The sequence below is a fragment of the Dromiciops gliroides genome, chromosome 4 (assembly GCF_019393635.1).
Source record: "Dromiciops gliroides isolate mDroGli1 chromosome 4, mDroGli1.pri, whole genome shotgun sequence".
Classification (NCBI taxonomy): Eukaryota; Metazoa; Chordata; class Mammalia; order Microbiotheria; family Microbiotheriidae; genus Dromiciops; species Dromiciops gliroides.
In genome coordinates this window covers 116735948-116750552 of record NC_057864.1, presented here as the reverse complement: position 1 = coordinate 116750552, position 14605 = coordinate 116735948, and the positions used below count along the sequence as shown (strand labels likewise).

Here is a 14605-nt window from a genome sequence, read left to right as displayed (position 1 = left end):
TACCACCACAAACTAGCTGCGTGACCTTGGGCAAGTCACTAAAACTTCTCTAAGCCTAAACCTCCTCATCCATATACTTGGCATGAACATACTTAAAGTACTTACCTCAACAATCAACAAACATTAAGTGCTTACTGTGTGCCAGACACAGTGCTAAACGTTTGCAATACAAATACAAACAGAAAGACAGTTCCTGCCCTCAAGGAATTTACTTTCTAATAGGGAACCTGAAGAGTAAAGGGCATGGTAGAGAAAGTCCAGAGTGCTATCTAAAGAGAAATGAAACATGTATCTCCTAGCAGTAACACTTGCACAGTAGATCCTTTTTTCATTCTGTTTTTCAGTGAAAGCAACAGATGTGCCAATTTTGGGGGGGTGGGGAAATGAATGAATGAATTAAGAGAAGGAAAGGAAAGGAAAGAGGAAAGGAAAGAGGAAAGGAGCAAGGAAAGAGGTGGGGGAAAGAAAAGGGAAAGGGGAAAGGAGAAAAAAGGAGAAAAATTCCTATAGCCCGGTGAGTATTTCATTCCCTAAAAACTAGTTCCATCTGTAGATAGTTCTTTGGGATTACCCTTTTGGAACAACATGGTTAGTTGGAATCTCTCCAGGTTCCTTGATACCTACTACAGTATTTCCTCCCCTCCAAGAATTGTTTGGAGACACTCCTTAAAAGCCAGACCAAAGCTTCTAGACAGTTTTTTCTGTTTTCATAGTACGTTGAACAACGGAAAGTACATATGTGTGTATAACATTCTCAGAGCCTCTCCTATCTCTGATATAGTATTTAGGAGACCTGAGCTTGATTATATACTAATGTACTATGCTATTGATTGATTAGGCAGGGCAATGAGTTATGATACTGGAATTGCTGTTTGCAAGGCGTTTTAACTATCTTTGAAAACAAACTAATGGTTCAAGAAAAAGCTTTAAAAATGAATGGGTACCAAAAGGACATAATTCACTGTTCTAAGCAGTTTGGTTTGGAGGGGGAAAATATATTAACTTCATCTAGTCCTTGGGGCTTCATTGCAATAAATATTGATCTGATATGAAAAATAGCTATCTACTGTAGTTAATAGTGTTAAGGATACTTTACCTGTTAAAAGAAGGAAAATGCAACAAAATATGAGCTCCCAGGGTTATGTTGCTGAGCAGAACCATTGTATGTTAATGGTTTTATTTCATAAAACACCACTCTGCATCGATTTTGGGAAGCAGGTGTGGAGTTGCTTAGAAAGCATTTTCTCTATGTTCCCTCTGGGTTTCTTTTTCTTCATCCATTCTTTACCATGATCTACTGGAGGGCACTCTGGCCAGTGTCAGTCACTTGCCTGCTTTCAAAAACCTTGCAGTGGGTTGCCTGTGATTTCAAAATGTTGCTTTCTCTTGGCAGCCCCTCAGTACAGAACACCATTTTCCGTGGCCAGCAATTTATCCATGATCTACATCAACTGGAGCAACACTTTCCTGCTGAATGGAAAACTGAAGGAGTATGTGTTGACAGATGGAGGCCAGCGGCTCTACAGTGGCTTAGATACCATTCTCTACATACCTAGGACAGCAGATAGAAGTGAGTTTTCATTTCTTCTTTCTCTGTTTTTATAAAGGTCTCTTCTTAGGCTTTATGATCTTCTCAGGCCACCAGAGGTGACCTTCTAGACTCAAACTTACTCTATGACACTGGGCTTGCCTCAGTTTCCTCAATAATAGTAATATCTCCTATACTACTGTAGTAGTAGTATCTACATCTCAGAGTTGTTGTGAGGTTCAAATGAGATAATATTTGTAAAGCATTTAGCACAGTGCCTGGCATATTGTAGGTGCTTAATAAATGCTTGTTTCTTCCTTTCCTCCTATTTCTGCCCTCTGGGGCCAAGTAAAAAAAATATTATCCTTCTTCCACATGAGAACCCTTTAAGATATTTGAAGATAGATCTCATACTGATGACATCCAGAAGTTCTAAGGAACTTATGAGCTCTAAAATTGATGATGATGATAATATGTTCCATTCAAATAGCACTTTATTTTTTCCAAACCACTTTACATATATTTTCCCATTTGATCCTCACAATTTTGTGATATGGGGAATATTATTATCACATATTTCAGATGGGGAAACTGAGGCCAATAGAAGTTAAGTAACTGGTCTAGGTCAAATGGCTGGAGGAAGGATTTGAATGCAGGTCTTCTTGATTCCAATTCCTATGCTCTATCCACCATTATGCTCAGTTTTATTGTTCTTTGTTATCTAATGAAGTCTGCAAATACAATTTTTAAGCAGCTTTCTTTTTATAACTCTATGGAGAGAACAGAAGCATCATAATATAGTAGATAGAGATTCGGCTTCAGAGAGAGGAAGATCTGTTTTTAAACCCTGTCTTTGACATACATGTACTAGCTATGTGACCTTGGAACAGTCATCTAACCTCTCAAGACCTGAGACACTTCTCTAAGAGTCTAAGTTGCAGAGAAGGTCCCAATTTGCATTGGTAGACACAGTCCTTCCCCAGAAGGTTACTGTACCAATGAAATAAAAACATGATCTCTGCTACAGTCATTGCTTCTCTTCTGACCTTGCTGTACCTCTAGCCTGATTTGACTCATTGCTTAAAGAAAAAAACAAGATCTCCTTAGGTATGACTTAATTTCTGCCAAATCTTGTCTTGCAATACAATAGAATCCTGTGAAACACAAGGAACTGCTAGAAAGTCATGCCCTGAGTCACCAAGTATCCAAGGTTTTCATGCTTCCTTGTAAAACTGCTCTTCGCAGAGGATATGCAGTATTGCCAAAGAATCCTGATGCTTTCTTTCTCTTGTTCTCCCTTTTCTTTAGCTTTTTTGTTTCAGGTGACTTGTACCACTGACGAAGGAAGTGTTAAGACACCTTTGATCCAGTATGATACCTCAACGGGACTTGGTAAATATAGACTTGTACTCTTTAGTATGGTGTCTGGTCATTGTTTCCAAATTCATCTCCCAATCAACAAATAAGTATGGAGCCCTACTCTGTGCAAGGAGTTGGTGAAAGACACAGAAATCTAAGACCAAGCCTATGCCCACAACCAGTTTGTACTCGAGTGGGGATAAGACTTTTATATATAAAGAGAGAGCTGTGGAGTAGTGGAGCAAAGGCAATAGCAATATCATGATTGTGACCATTCCCTAGTGCTTGAATTCAAAGTCAGAACTGCAACACAGAGCTGCAAACATGGGCAAAGGTGCCCCAGGCCCAGGACAAGTGGGAAGCTTGTGGAGAAATGGGATGCTGAGCCAAAAGCTATGGGCTAGGTTCAGCCCTGGGACAGAGACAGCCAACTAGAGCAAGCATTTATATTAATAAATAGAAACACTTACTGCTGGCAAAGCATTGTAGTAAGCACAGGGAATAGGAATACAAATTCATTCCTCTAACTCTTCATTACTCCCCCAGCTTTGTGTCTTATCTTTGGAATTCACAACCATCCCACTGAAAGGGAACCATCATGCCTCCCTGCCTTTTTTATGTTCCTCTTTACCTCCATAGTAGATGAGTCTCTTGAAAGCAAGGACTAACTTTTTGCTTGTATTTATATCTCCTATGCATTGTACGGTTCTCAGCACACAGTAAATACTTTAAAAATACTTACTGACTGAATGAATAAAAGTAAACAAGAGGATACCTCAAGGAGCTTGTATTCGTTTTGGTTTTTTTTTTTTTTGGTGGGGCAATGAGGGTTAAGTGATTTGCCCAGGGTCACACAGCTAGTAAGTGTCAAGTGTCTGAGTTTGGATTTGAACTCAGGTCCTCCTGAATCCAAGGCCAGTGCTTTATCCACTGCGCCACCTAGCTGCCCCCAAGGAGCTCGTATTCTAATAAGGGAAGACAGAATATAGAAGGAAGAAAAGTTTACATTGGAATCAATGTGGCAGAATAGGAGGAAGAGTATACCTGAGAGTCTTGTGAGTGAGGCGAAGCATGACTAGGATCCTTCCTAAAATGGTAGACCTGGGGAGGAAGTCATCAATCAGGAGAGGAAGGCTTCAGGTGGAGATTTCTCAGAATGGCAGTGGAGCAGGCACAGAGAAGTTATTGTTAGATATGCTACCCATCTCATTTTCTCAGCCAACTTTCAGATTTGCGTAATAGCTTTTAGACTGTCCTACCCAGACTCTGCCCCCTTGCCAGGAGGAGGCCTCTAGGCAAGAAAGTAATTTAAGGCTTCATTTCCCTCTGACTTTTCTGTGAATATTTTCCCCTTTGAGAATTTCCTGAGGCATATGACTCTACCACTCCCATGAGCTTTCCCCAGCCAGCATAGCCACCAGGCAGTGGCCACTAATGCCACTGCCCGGAACCACAGAGGAGACCATATGCAAAGAGAGTTTGTTCAGATCTGTCTGTCAGTATTTATTGGTGCCCACAATGTGCTCATAACTATGCCAGAGGCAAGAAGGCAGAGGTTCCTAACCTCTTCAAGAATGAGGACCTCCTGTAAAAAAAAATGAAATTTCCAGCCCTTCACATGACAACACTTGTACTAATAGCATCTATTGATTTGAGAAAACACATGACAATACCTGGTAGACATATGACTCCATTGAGCCCTGTGAGTAACGCTAAGGGTTCATACTGCTAATGGCTGTTCTCTCAAACTACAATTCAACTGAATTCAGATGCTGTCTCAATCACTTCCTTATTGTGTGACTTCCTATGCCCCCATCAGCCTCAGCTTCCTCATCTGTAAAATGGGGATAATAAAATCTACCTCAGAGGGTCATATTTATTAGCTCATATTATCCTATGAGATAAATATAAAGTACTTTGCAAAACTGAAATTACTGCATCAATGCTATTGATACTCTTTATTTATTTGGATTCATTGTCTTGATATATTTATTTATATATATTTATATTTATTTATCTCTATATATTTGCATATATTTATATACTTATATAAGAACCTATATAATTATTATCTCCCCTACTAAAATGTAAGTTCCTTGTGAATAGGGATGGGTTCATTATTTGTTCTTATATCCCTGAGGCTTCCAGCACTGGGGGCAGGGAGTAGGAGTTGAATAAATATATTGCCTAATATAAGTATAAGGCATGGTCTCCAGGAGGTAGAGGGCTGGTTTTTGGGTTTTTTTAGCCACCATCACCTCAAATCTCAGATTTTTTTTTTTAACTTTAAGGCATTTCTTCTCCAAGTTATAGGTGTGCCTCATTCTAAGTGTAAAAAAAAAATTATTGTACTACATTTGAAGATCCTCCAGTGGGCATCATGGCCATGGTCATAGAAAGAACTCTGGATTTATAGTAAGGTCTGATTTTGTATCCTGACTCTGCTATTTACTCCCTGTGTGACCTTAGGAAAATCATTTCTCTTTTCTGGGCCTCAATTTCTTTATCAGTTCAATGAACAAGCATTTATTAAGTTCTTACTATATGTAAAGCTCTGTGCTAAGCAGTAGGGACACAAGGAGAAGGGGCAGGGGGAAGGTCCCTTTCTTCAGGAAACTCACATTTTAATGGGAATAGTCAGTCATTCAATAAATACCAATTGCCTACTCTGTCCCAGGCCCTGTTCTAAGTGTTAGGAGAGAAAATGTCAAAAACCAAAACCAACCATATACCTAAAAGATAGATAGATAGATAGATAGATAGATAGATAGATAGATAGATAGATAGATAGATAGATAGATAGATAGATAGATAGATAGAGATTTAGTGTACATAGAAGATAGTCTTAGTGGGAAGGCATTAATAGTGAGTAGGACTAGGAAAGGCCTCCTGCAGAAAGCAGGATTTGAGCAATCTGGTAGGAAGCCAGGAAAACTGAGAGATGGGTAAAGAAAGAGCATTCCAGGATTGTGTAATCAAGAAACTGACTTGAGTTTGAGAGGGATAGCAAGAAGGAAGGCAGGTTCTGTTTTAACATAAAATACATAGGAAAGGGGAGTAAAGTATAAGAAAATGGGGGAGGGGGCAGCTAGGTGTCACAGTGGATAAAGTACTGGTCCTGGATTCAGGAGGACCTGAGTTCAAATTCAGCCTCAGACACTTGACACTTACTGGCTGTGTGATCCTGGGCAAGTCACTTAATCCTCATTACCCTGACCCCCAGAATGCAAGTAAATATATGTGATAAGAAGATTGGAAAAGTAGGAAGGTGCCTGATTATCAAATAAAATGAGAGGATTAAACCAGGTGACCTCCAAGCTTCTGTCTAGTTCTAAATCTGTGATCCTAGTATCTTACTCTGAGGAGCTAGGTGACACACTAAGAAGACTTGAGTTCAAATCCAGCCTGAGATACTTACTAGCTGTGTGACCCTATTCAAATCACTTAACTTCTCTTTGCCTCAATTCTCTAGAGAAGGAAATGCTAAACCACTCTAGTATCTTTGCCAAGAAAACCCCATACAGGATCACAAAGAGTCAAACATGACTGAATGACTAAACAACAACAGTTTCCCATGCCAGTATTTATGCTGCTGCTCAGGTGAGAGCCAGAAAGACTAATGGAGTATGACCGGCTCCTCCTACCTTGAGTATATGTGGAGTCTGCTGGTTGATTAGTGTCTACAACAGCCAAGTGTGCTGTTCTGCCCTTCTGTCTCTGAGGGCTGTGGTAGTAGACCAGGGGCATTTATTTGCCAAGAACAACTCAGTTTCTTAGAGCTACAGATGAAGCTCTCCTGGTGACTAGTTTTCTCAACTATCTGGTAAATGGGTAGATTTGGTTTTTCCTGCTCTGAAAGGCTGGGGTTCTGTTGCTTAAGGACATGCATCAATAAGAATTTTTACGTCATTTCCAGGACTTCCCCTGCTTTACCCATTCAACAGCAACTGTGCTGCCATCCAGTAGTTGACAATCCTTGACATTCAGCCCATTCCCATTCAGCCTACGTTGCTTATCGAACGTGGCACTGAAGGAAATGAAACTGGAAGCCTGAAGACATAAGTCATCAAGTTAATGAAGCATTCATTAACTTCCTATGTGCTTAGCACTGGGGATAGATGCAGAGAAAAACAAAAATAGTCCCTGCGCCCTCGAAATCAAGCCAAGGAGACAATATGAAAACGACTATGGACAAAGAAGACAAAGAGTAAATGAGAGGCCATCCCAGATGGAAGGCACGAGCATTAGGAGAAATGGGGGTGAGGTTAGGCTGGTTATATGTGGTTTACCTGGGATGGCTCCAAATGGATTGCATTGAGAGAGGCGTGGCTTCTAGGAATAAGGGGGTGATAGCCCCTTTCTACTCTACCCTCATCAGATGGAGTCCGAAATTTTGTGTTTGCTTTGGACACCACAGTTTAAGAACATTTATGAGCTGGAGAGCATCCTGAAGAAGAAAACTCAGATTGTGAAGGGCCACAAATACGAAGATCATTGGAAGTAACCAGGATAAAGAAGAGAAAACTTAGGGGCTGTGATCATTGTTGTTGTTGTTTAATCATTTTCAATCCATGTCTGACTTTTCGTGACCCCTTTTGGGGATTTCTTAGCAAAGATACCGGAGTGGGTTACCATTTCCTTCTCCAGCTAGTTTTACAGATAAGGAAATTCAGGCAAACAGGATTAAGTGACCTGCTTAGGGTCACACAGTCAGGAAGCCCAATTTGAATTCAGGAAGATGAATCTACCTGACTCCTAGCCCAGAACTCTATCCAATGCCCTAGCTATGTTCAAATATTCGTAGGACTGACTCTCATGTGGAAAGAGTATTAGATTTGTTCTGTGTGAGGGCAGGACTAGGAACAATGGACTCAATGCCAACAAAACCTTCCTAATAGAGCTGTGTCCTGAAGTAGAATGGTATTTCTTGAACAGCAGAGGCACTGATTGCCCCACTCACTGGAGAGCTTAGAGCAAAAGGCCAATGAACCCTTGTCAGGGAGGTTCTAGTGGGAATTCCTTTCCAGGTCTCAGTCTGACTAGAGGATTTCCAGAGCACCTTCCAACTCTAAAATTCTGGACTTTTTATAACCTTATGAAGTTAAGTACTTTGGAGAATATCATTTATCTCCAATTAATAGGTGAGGAAAGTGAAACTCACAGACGTTGTGATTTGCCTGATATTTGGCTAGTAAATATCTAAGGCTAGATGCAGACCCTGACTGCTAATTCTGGGAAGGGTGCAAGCATTTATTAAGCACCTACTATGTGCCAGGCACTATATTAAGTGCTTTGCAACTTATATTTTATCACAAAAGATTTTTTTAAAATACAAGAGATACATTTGGTAGATATAAGAGGACAATGGGCTATAATTCCCAGGAAGAATATCCCAAACTTCATGTACTTTTAACTTTGCTGCAGACTATCTTAGATTGTTTGGTCAGGATCTTTTATTTTTTTCCCTGTTATCAACAATTTTTATTTCCTTCTTCCCACCAGCATCCTCACTAAATGGAAAAATTTAAAGAAAATAAATACAAATTCCTGTAACATAAACACAGTCAGGCAAAATAAAGTTCTACGTTGGTCGTGTCCAAAAATGTATTTCTCATTCTGGATATTTAGTCGATCTGACCTCTGTCATGAGGTGGGCAGCATTCTCCATCAAAATTTAGTTTTGAATATTGTATCTGAGCTAGAGATGAAACTTTATTTTTAACTACAACTCTTCTATTTGTTATCTTCTGAGATACTGCTGTGTTTATCTCCTCTAAAGTAGAAAAAAAAAATCAGCAAGCTCAAAATTATGCAGGCCACTTGGTCTTGGTCCTCAGGACTATAGGCTTGCCCTCTGCCAAAGTACAAGCTACAAACGTTTTTTTTACAGGACTGGGTATGAAACCAGTATAAATCAGAAAACTATAAAATTTGTTTGCTTGCTTTTTCTTTAAGTTCCAGAGGCCATTAATGGTTTGAGATATTTCATTTGGATGGAAATGCTGTTAGTATTAAACAATTTAATGAAAATTAAGTTGTTCAGTGTGTATTGAGAAAGCATTCCTCTAAGACAGAGGAGTGGTCTTGGGCCCATGTGTGTGTAGCTCACTTTCCTAAATGTAAGCAACCATAACCCCTCAACCTCAGGATACTATCTACCCTATAGTCAATTGTATTATTTCCTTACCTTCCCTGTTCTGTTCTTTGTTCTATGATTATAAAAGGGAGCTATGCCTCTATTTTGACGTCTTTGGCTTAACTAAAACATCCATTGACCTACTTTATTTACTAGATATACCTCCTGCTAATAAACTATTACATTGCTTGGAGAAAGCATGCCTTAGTCTACCTTTGTTGACTTTCACTTGTGACAAAAAAAAAAATCTTGATTTACCCTTCAAATGGGGAATGTGTGGGGTTTTTGTCTTATACCTTCATTTCTTCTCCTAGTTCTTTAACTTCTGATTAGATCTTTATCTCCTCTTATGCTTTTTATCTCTTGATGATCCCTCCCCCTCCATCACTTCCTTTTCTGTAACCTTTGAACTCTCTCCCTTCTTTATTCAGGTAATTTATCTTAGTTACAGCTAAATCCAAGGGTGCAACAAATCTGTTTTTTTGGCAGTCTCTTTGCAGAGATGTAGTGAGTGTGTATGTGTGTGTGTGTGTGTGTGTGTGTATGTGTGTGTTTTGTGTTTCCCGTGTAAGTTACGTGGGTCCACTTGGTTTTGTCAACTTCTCTGCAGCCTTTGACACTGTTGCTCTCCCTCTCCCCCTTGGGGCTCTTTTCTTTCTAGGTCTTTAGCCCCACCCCCCTGCCTTTTTCTCCTCCTCCCCATCTGACTACTCTTTCTCAGTCTCCTTTACTGGATCCACATCCACATTACATCCTCTAACTTATGAAAATGCAACCCATCTACAGAAAAAGAGCTTGACAGTACCTCATTACAGATGGAAGTATCTTTTGTTGTCGTTGTTAGTTCCTTTTTCTAAAGATTTTTGGCTGCTATGTTTTGCACGACTGCACTTGTATAACTTATATTGAATTGCTTGAGTTCTTAAGGGGGGAATAGGGAAGAAGGATGAGAATTTGGAACACAAAGTTTTAAAAATAGATTTTACAATTTGTTTTTACATGTAAGGTGAAGAAAATTCTAAACAAACAAATTACATCCTCTAATCATAGGCATCCAACAGGTTTCTATTCTGGGTCCTCTTCTCTTCTCCCTCTCTACTATTTCACTTTTTGGGCCCATCAGCTCCTGTAGATTTAATTACCATCTTTATTTTGATAATTCTCATATCTATCTATTCTGTCTTAAGCTCTCTGCTGACCTCCACTCTCATACCTCCAACAGTCTTTCAGACATCTCAGATTGTATTTCCTGTAATAATCTTAAACTCAATATGTCCAACAGATATCTCAATATCTTTCCCTGTAAAGTTTCCCCTTCTTCAGATTTCCTTACTACCATCAAGGGCAACAGGATCTTCCCATTTCTCAGGCTTTCAACCCAGGTGTCATCTATGACTCTTCATTTTCTTTCTTTCTTTCTTTCTTTCTTTCTTTCTTTCTTTCTTTCTTTCTTTCTTTCTTTCTTTCTTTCTTTCTTTCTTTCTTTCTTTCTGTGAGGCAATTGGGGTTAAGTGATTTGCCCAAGGTCACACAGCTAGTAAGTGTTAAGTGTCTGAGGCAGGATTTGAACTCAGGTACTCCTGACTCCAGGGCTGGTGCTCTATCCACTGTGCCACCTAGCTGCCCCCCTCTTTATTATCTTTCAACCCCAATATCCAAAAAAAGACAGTCTCTGCCTTCAAGGAGCTTACAATCCAATAGGGAAAGATAAACAAAACAAGGCTGGGCAAGGGGCAGGGTGGTGGGGAGGAGAGGGTGGCAACGGGGGGTACATCCTGAGGGAATTTTGTTCCATGAAGTTTAAATGACACACACCTGCAGATACAAAGTAGAGTGAGCTGAGGGAGAAGGTATCCAGAATAGAATTAGCAGGGTGATGATATTAGAGGTGATTAGCTTTTCTTGAGAGGGTCATATTGTTACCAGGAATTGAAACCAGGATTTCCTGACTCCAAATGCAGGAGTCTGTCCACTTTGCCATCTTGGCCATTGCATCATGGCCATTGTGACACTTTAGATTATCTAGTAGACAGAGCACTGGAATGGAGTTAGGAAGAGCTGAGTTCAAATCCTGCCTCAAACACTTAGTAGCTGTGTGATTGACACTGGGCCAGTCATTTAACCTTATTCAGACTTGATTTCCTCATCTGCAAAATGGAGATCTTAAATAGTACCAACCTCTCAGGGGACAAAATGAGATAATATACGTAAAGCATTTAGAAAGCTTTAAAGAACTATATAGATGTTAGTTTTTATTATGCTACTGCACTGCTGGTCTCTTAATGGGAGAGGGTAGGCAGTGGTACACTGGTAAATATTTAACATCCAGCTTACCAATGTGCTTTTAAATTTAATCTGCATTATTGATATTTTTCATCACTTTCTTAATTCTTTATAATTAACAAAACAATAAATCAAGCTCTGATTTGTAGAATTTGCTGATTTCAAAGTTTAAATGTTCACCTTTAAAATTTAACAGCTGACCCTCAAGTTGGTAGGAACCAGCATATCAACATATCCCTAAGTTAGGGAGTGAAAAGGGAGAAAGAAATAACAATTGCTTTACCAGAAATCAGTTTACATACTGCTTTCCTGGACTATGTATGTTGAATAAAGTGGGGTACACCTGAATTTCCAGGGCTCACATCTTCTAACCTGTCTTTGAAGCAAGATTCTTAACCAGAAGTGCTTGCTGCAGGAGAGGCAGTCTCTCCATCTCTTGCAGAGCTCTGGAATTGCCGATCCTCAAGGTTACTTTGATAACCCCCTTTTTAATTCCATCCCTCCTCCCTCCCTTTCCCTGGGATATGCCGATGTTGTGGTGATTTCCAGCCCAGACAGCAATGCCAGAACTGTAAGCATGGTCTCTAGAGTGTAGTAAGCTTTTTATTACAGCCCACTAACATATTGAACCATTATACCACCTTGAGCATAAGTGCAAATAAGCACAATGTGACAAACGGCTCTCAACTTCTTTCTAATTTACTATAGAATAACAGGACGATGGATCACTAAATTGCCTTTTGAAATAATGTTTTCCCTTTTCCTTTCCTGGGTTTTGTAGGCCCAGTACTAACAACTCCCGGAGAGAAGATGGGAGCAGGGAGCAAGCATGCTGCGTTCTACAACGAACTGTGGTTTATAATATTAATGGCAACTCTGGGGTTGATCCTACTGGCTATTTTTCTGTCTCTGATCCTACAAAGAAAAATACACAAAGAGCCATATATCAGAGAGAGACCTCCATTAGTGCCACTTCAGAAGAGGATGTCTCCACTGAGTGTCTACCCTCCAGGTGAAACCCACATGGTATGTGCCACTGAGACATGGTCTTATGCAATCTTCCATTATACAGCTGGCCTGGGTCATGAGGTTTCTTAGAAGATCATTGTGTCCATAACTATATTCACAGGGGTCAAGTAAAGAATGTGGCCAGAGTGGCTGAGGATAGAGGAAGAGTGGAGGCCAACTTGAAGACTAGAGGCTTTTAAAATGTTCATGGGGGCAGCTAGGTGTCACAGTGGATAAAGTACTGGCCTTGGATTCAGGAGGACCTGAGTTCAAATCCAGCCTCAGACACTTGACACTTATTAGCTGTGTGACCCTGGGCAAGTCACTTAACCCTCATTGCCCTGCAAAAAAAAAAAATGTTCATGGATTTGTTTTGAGCCCCAAAAGGATCAAATGAATGAAGTTTAAAATTCCTTGACCCTTGAGATGGGAGCTAAATATGGGGAAAATTGAACTAAGTGCTTGTGGGGTTATGTTGTCCCAGAGTTGGGCACACTAGGGCATGTGAAGCAAGCTGTGTATTCAGTGGGATATGAGACTGCTGCAGTTATTGTCACTCCTGTGTGACAATAGCAGACCAAGTACTCTATGAGACAAATCAAAGAATAGATCCTAGGTTAATAGGTTCAGGTTCAAGCTCTGGAAACCCAGAAAGGAATCAGTAATGATGCATTGAGTCTTCTCACATTTCTTACTTTCCTAATATATGCTATAAGCAGTGGGAAGATCAGACCCAGCCAAAGCAACATGTGTCATCATTGCCTTAAATCTAGTGATTTTCTGGGGAATGATGATAAAAGAATGAGAAAGGGTAGTGTGGGATTCAAATGGTGCCTGTGGTGATGGGGTCGCCAAGAAGAGACTCAGGAAGAAAGAGGAAGAAAAGTCTCTTTCTGAGGAGGGAAAATGACAGCTTGAAATATTTTTTAAAGGAGACCATTTATACAGTGCATAGAAATGAAGAAGGGAGGAATAATTTAAATTGCATGATCATAATCCTTATATTTTGCTATTTGAGAACACACTTATCTTAAGAGAGATCTAACCACTTGATCAAGCTTAATTACCAATAGCAACTAAACCCTGTCTCAATAATAGTTAGGTAGCACCTTTATGAAGAATATGGGGGAAACATGAACAAGGACTGAAAAACAAGAGGTATGGAGGACTTATCAGTGGAATATACATGAATGAAATCATAGATTCTTCAAAGTATGAGAGTCCAGGGATCTTCCATGGAAGGCCATATACTCAAAAACATACACCTTCTCATAATCTCTAGTGATGATGAGTCCTATTTTCTCCCATCCTTCATTGTTCCAGTATCTAAATTCAATGTGTGGATGAGGACATGGGGAGTCATCCTGGAATGAATTCCACATTCAGTGTTCTGTTGTGTTCCTTTTTTGCTCTGTCATTTTTAAATAAGTAGATTATTTCACATTATTGCTTTGCTTTTCCCCCAAGGAAGTTTGTAGAAGGACTGTTGTTTGCTTTGTAAATCATATCCAGGGGCAGCTAGATGGCTCAGTGGATAGAGCACAGGCCCTGGATTCAGGAGTACCTGAGTTCAAATCCGGCCTCAGACACTTAACACTTACTAGCTGTGTGACCGTGGGCAAGTCACTTAACCCCAATTGCCTTACTAAAAAAAAAACAAAAACAAACAAACAAACAAAAGAAATCATATCCAAAGGCCTCTATATGCTTTAGGTTAGAAAGCACACATTCACTTTCTCAGACACATAATTTTACTGACGGGTTTCCACCAAAACTGATCACACACCCTCTATGCCTTCTCATTTTGGGTTCTTATCTATATATTTCCATTAATCTTCCATAGAAGAGAGGCCAAACATTGTATTTTTTAACATCTTAGATACCAACATACCCCTTGTCTTTCATTTTTTTCCAATAAAAGACCTTCCTTTTCCTAAGAAGTGTTGTAGAAGGCCTTATCAAGGCTCTAGATATAAACCACACACATTTTGTTTTTCTCTTTCTTTTGCTTCTGTGCTAATTTTTAAGCTAAACACACAACTGATGGTTTTAGTCATTTAAAGCAACACCTCTGACAGGATCACTTTCCTGAAAAGCTCTCTAGAACTAAAAGGGATGGATGCCAAAGTAAAACAGGAGCGTAGAATCTGGGAAGCATGCCCACATGCCTACTGCATAAATAGATAAATGCACATGTTATAATATGCCCTCAGTCCTCTATTGGTAAAATTGATCTGTATTTTTGGTTTCATATATTTTGAAAATACAGTCTTCCGAAAATATAACTGAAT

The 14605-nt window shown here is 39.7% G+C and overlaps 1 protein-coding gene across 1 annotated transcript in view; it reads left to right on the top strand.

Moving 5' to 3' along the window:
* USH2A (usherin) overlaps positions 1–14605 on the top strand; it is a 1082898-nt gene that overhangs the window by 1060448 nt on the left and 7845 nt on the right. The window contains exons 67-69 of the mRNA XM_044004202.1: positions 1394–1570; positions 2837–2920; positions 12088–12332. Coding sequence (XP_043860137.1) covers positions 1394–1570; positions 2837–2920; positions 12088–12332 — 506 coding nt within the window. The remainder of the gene's footprint in view (positions 1–1393; positions 1571–2836; positions 2921–12087; positions 12333–14605) is intronic.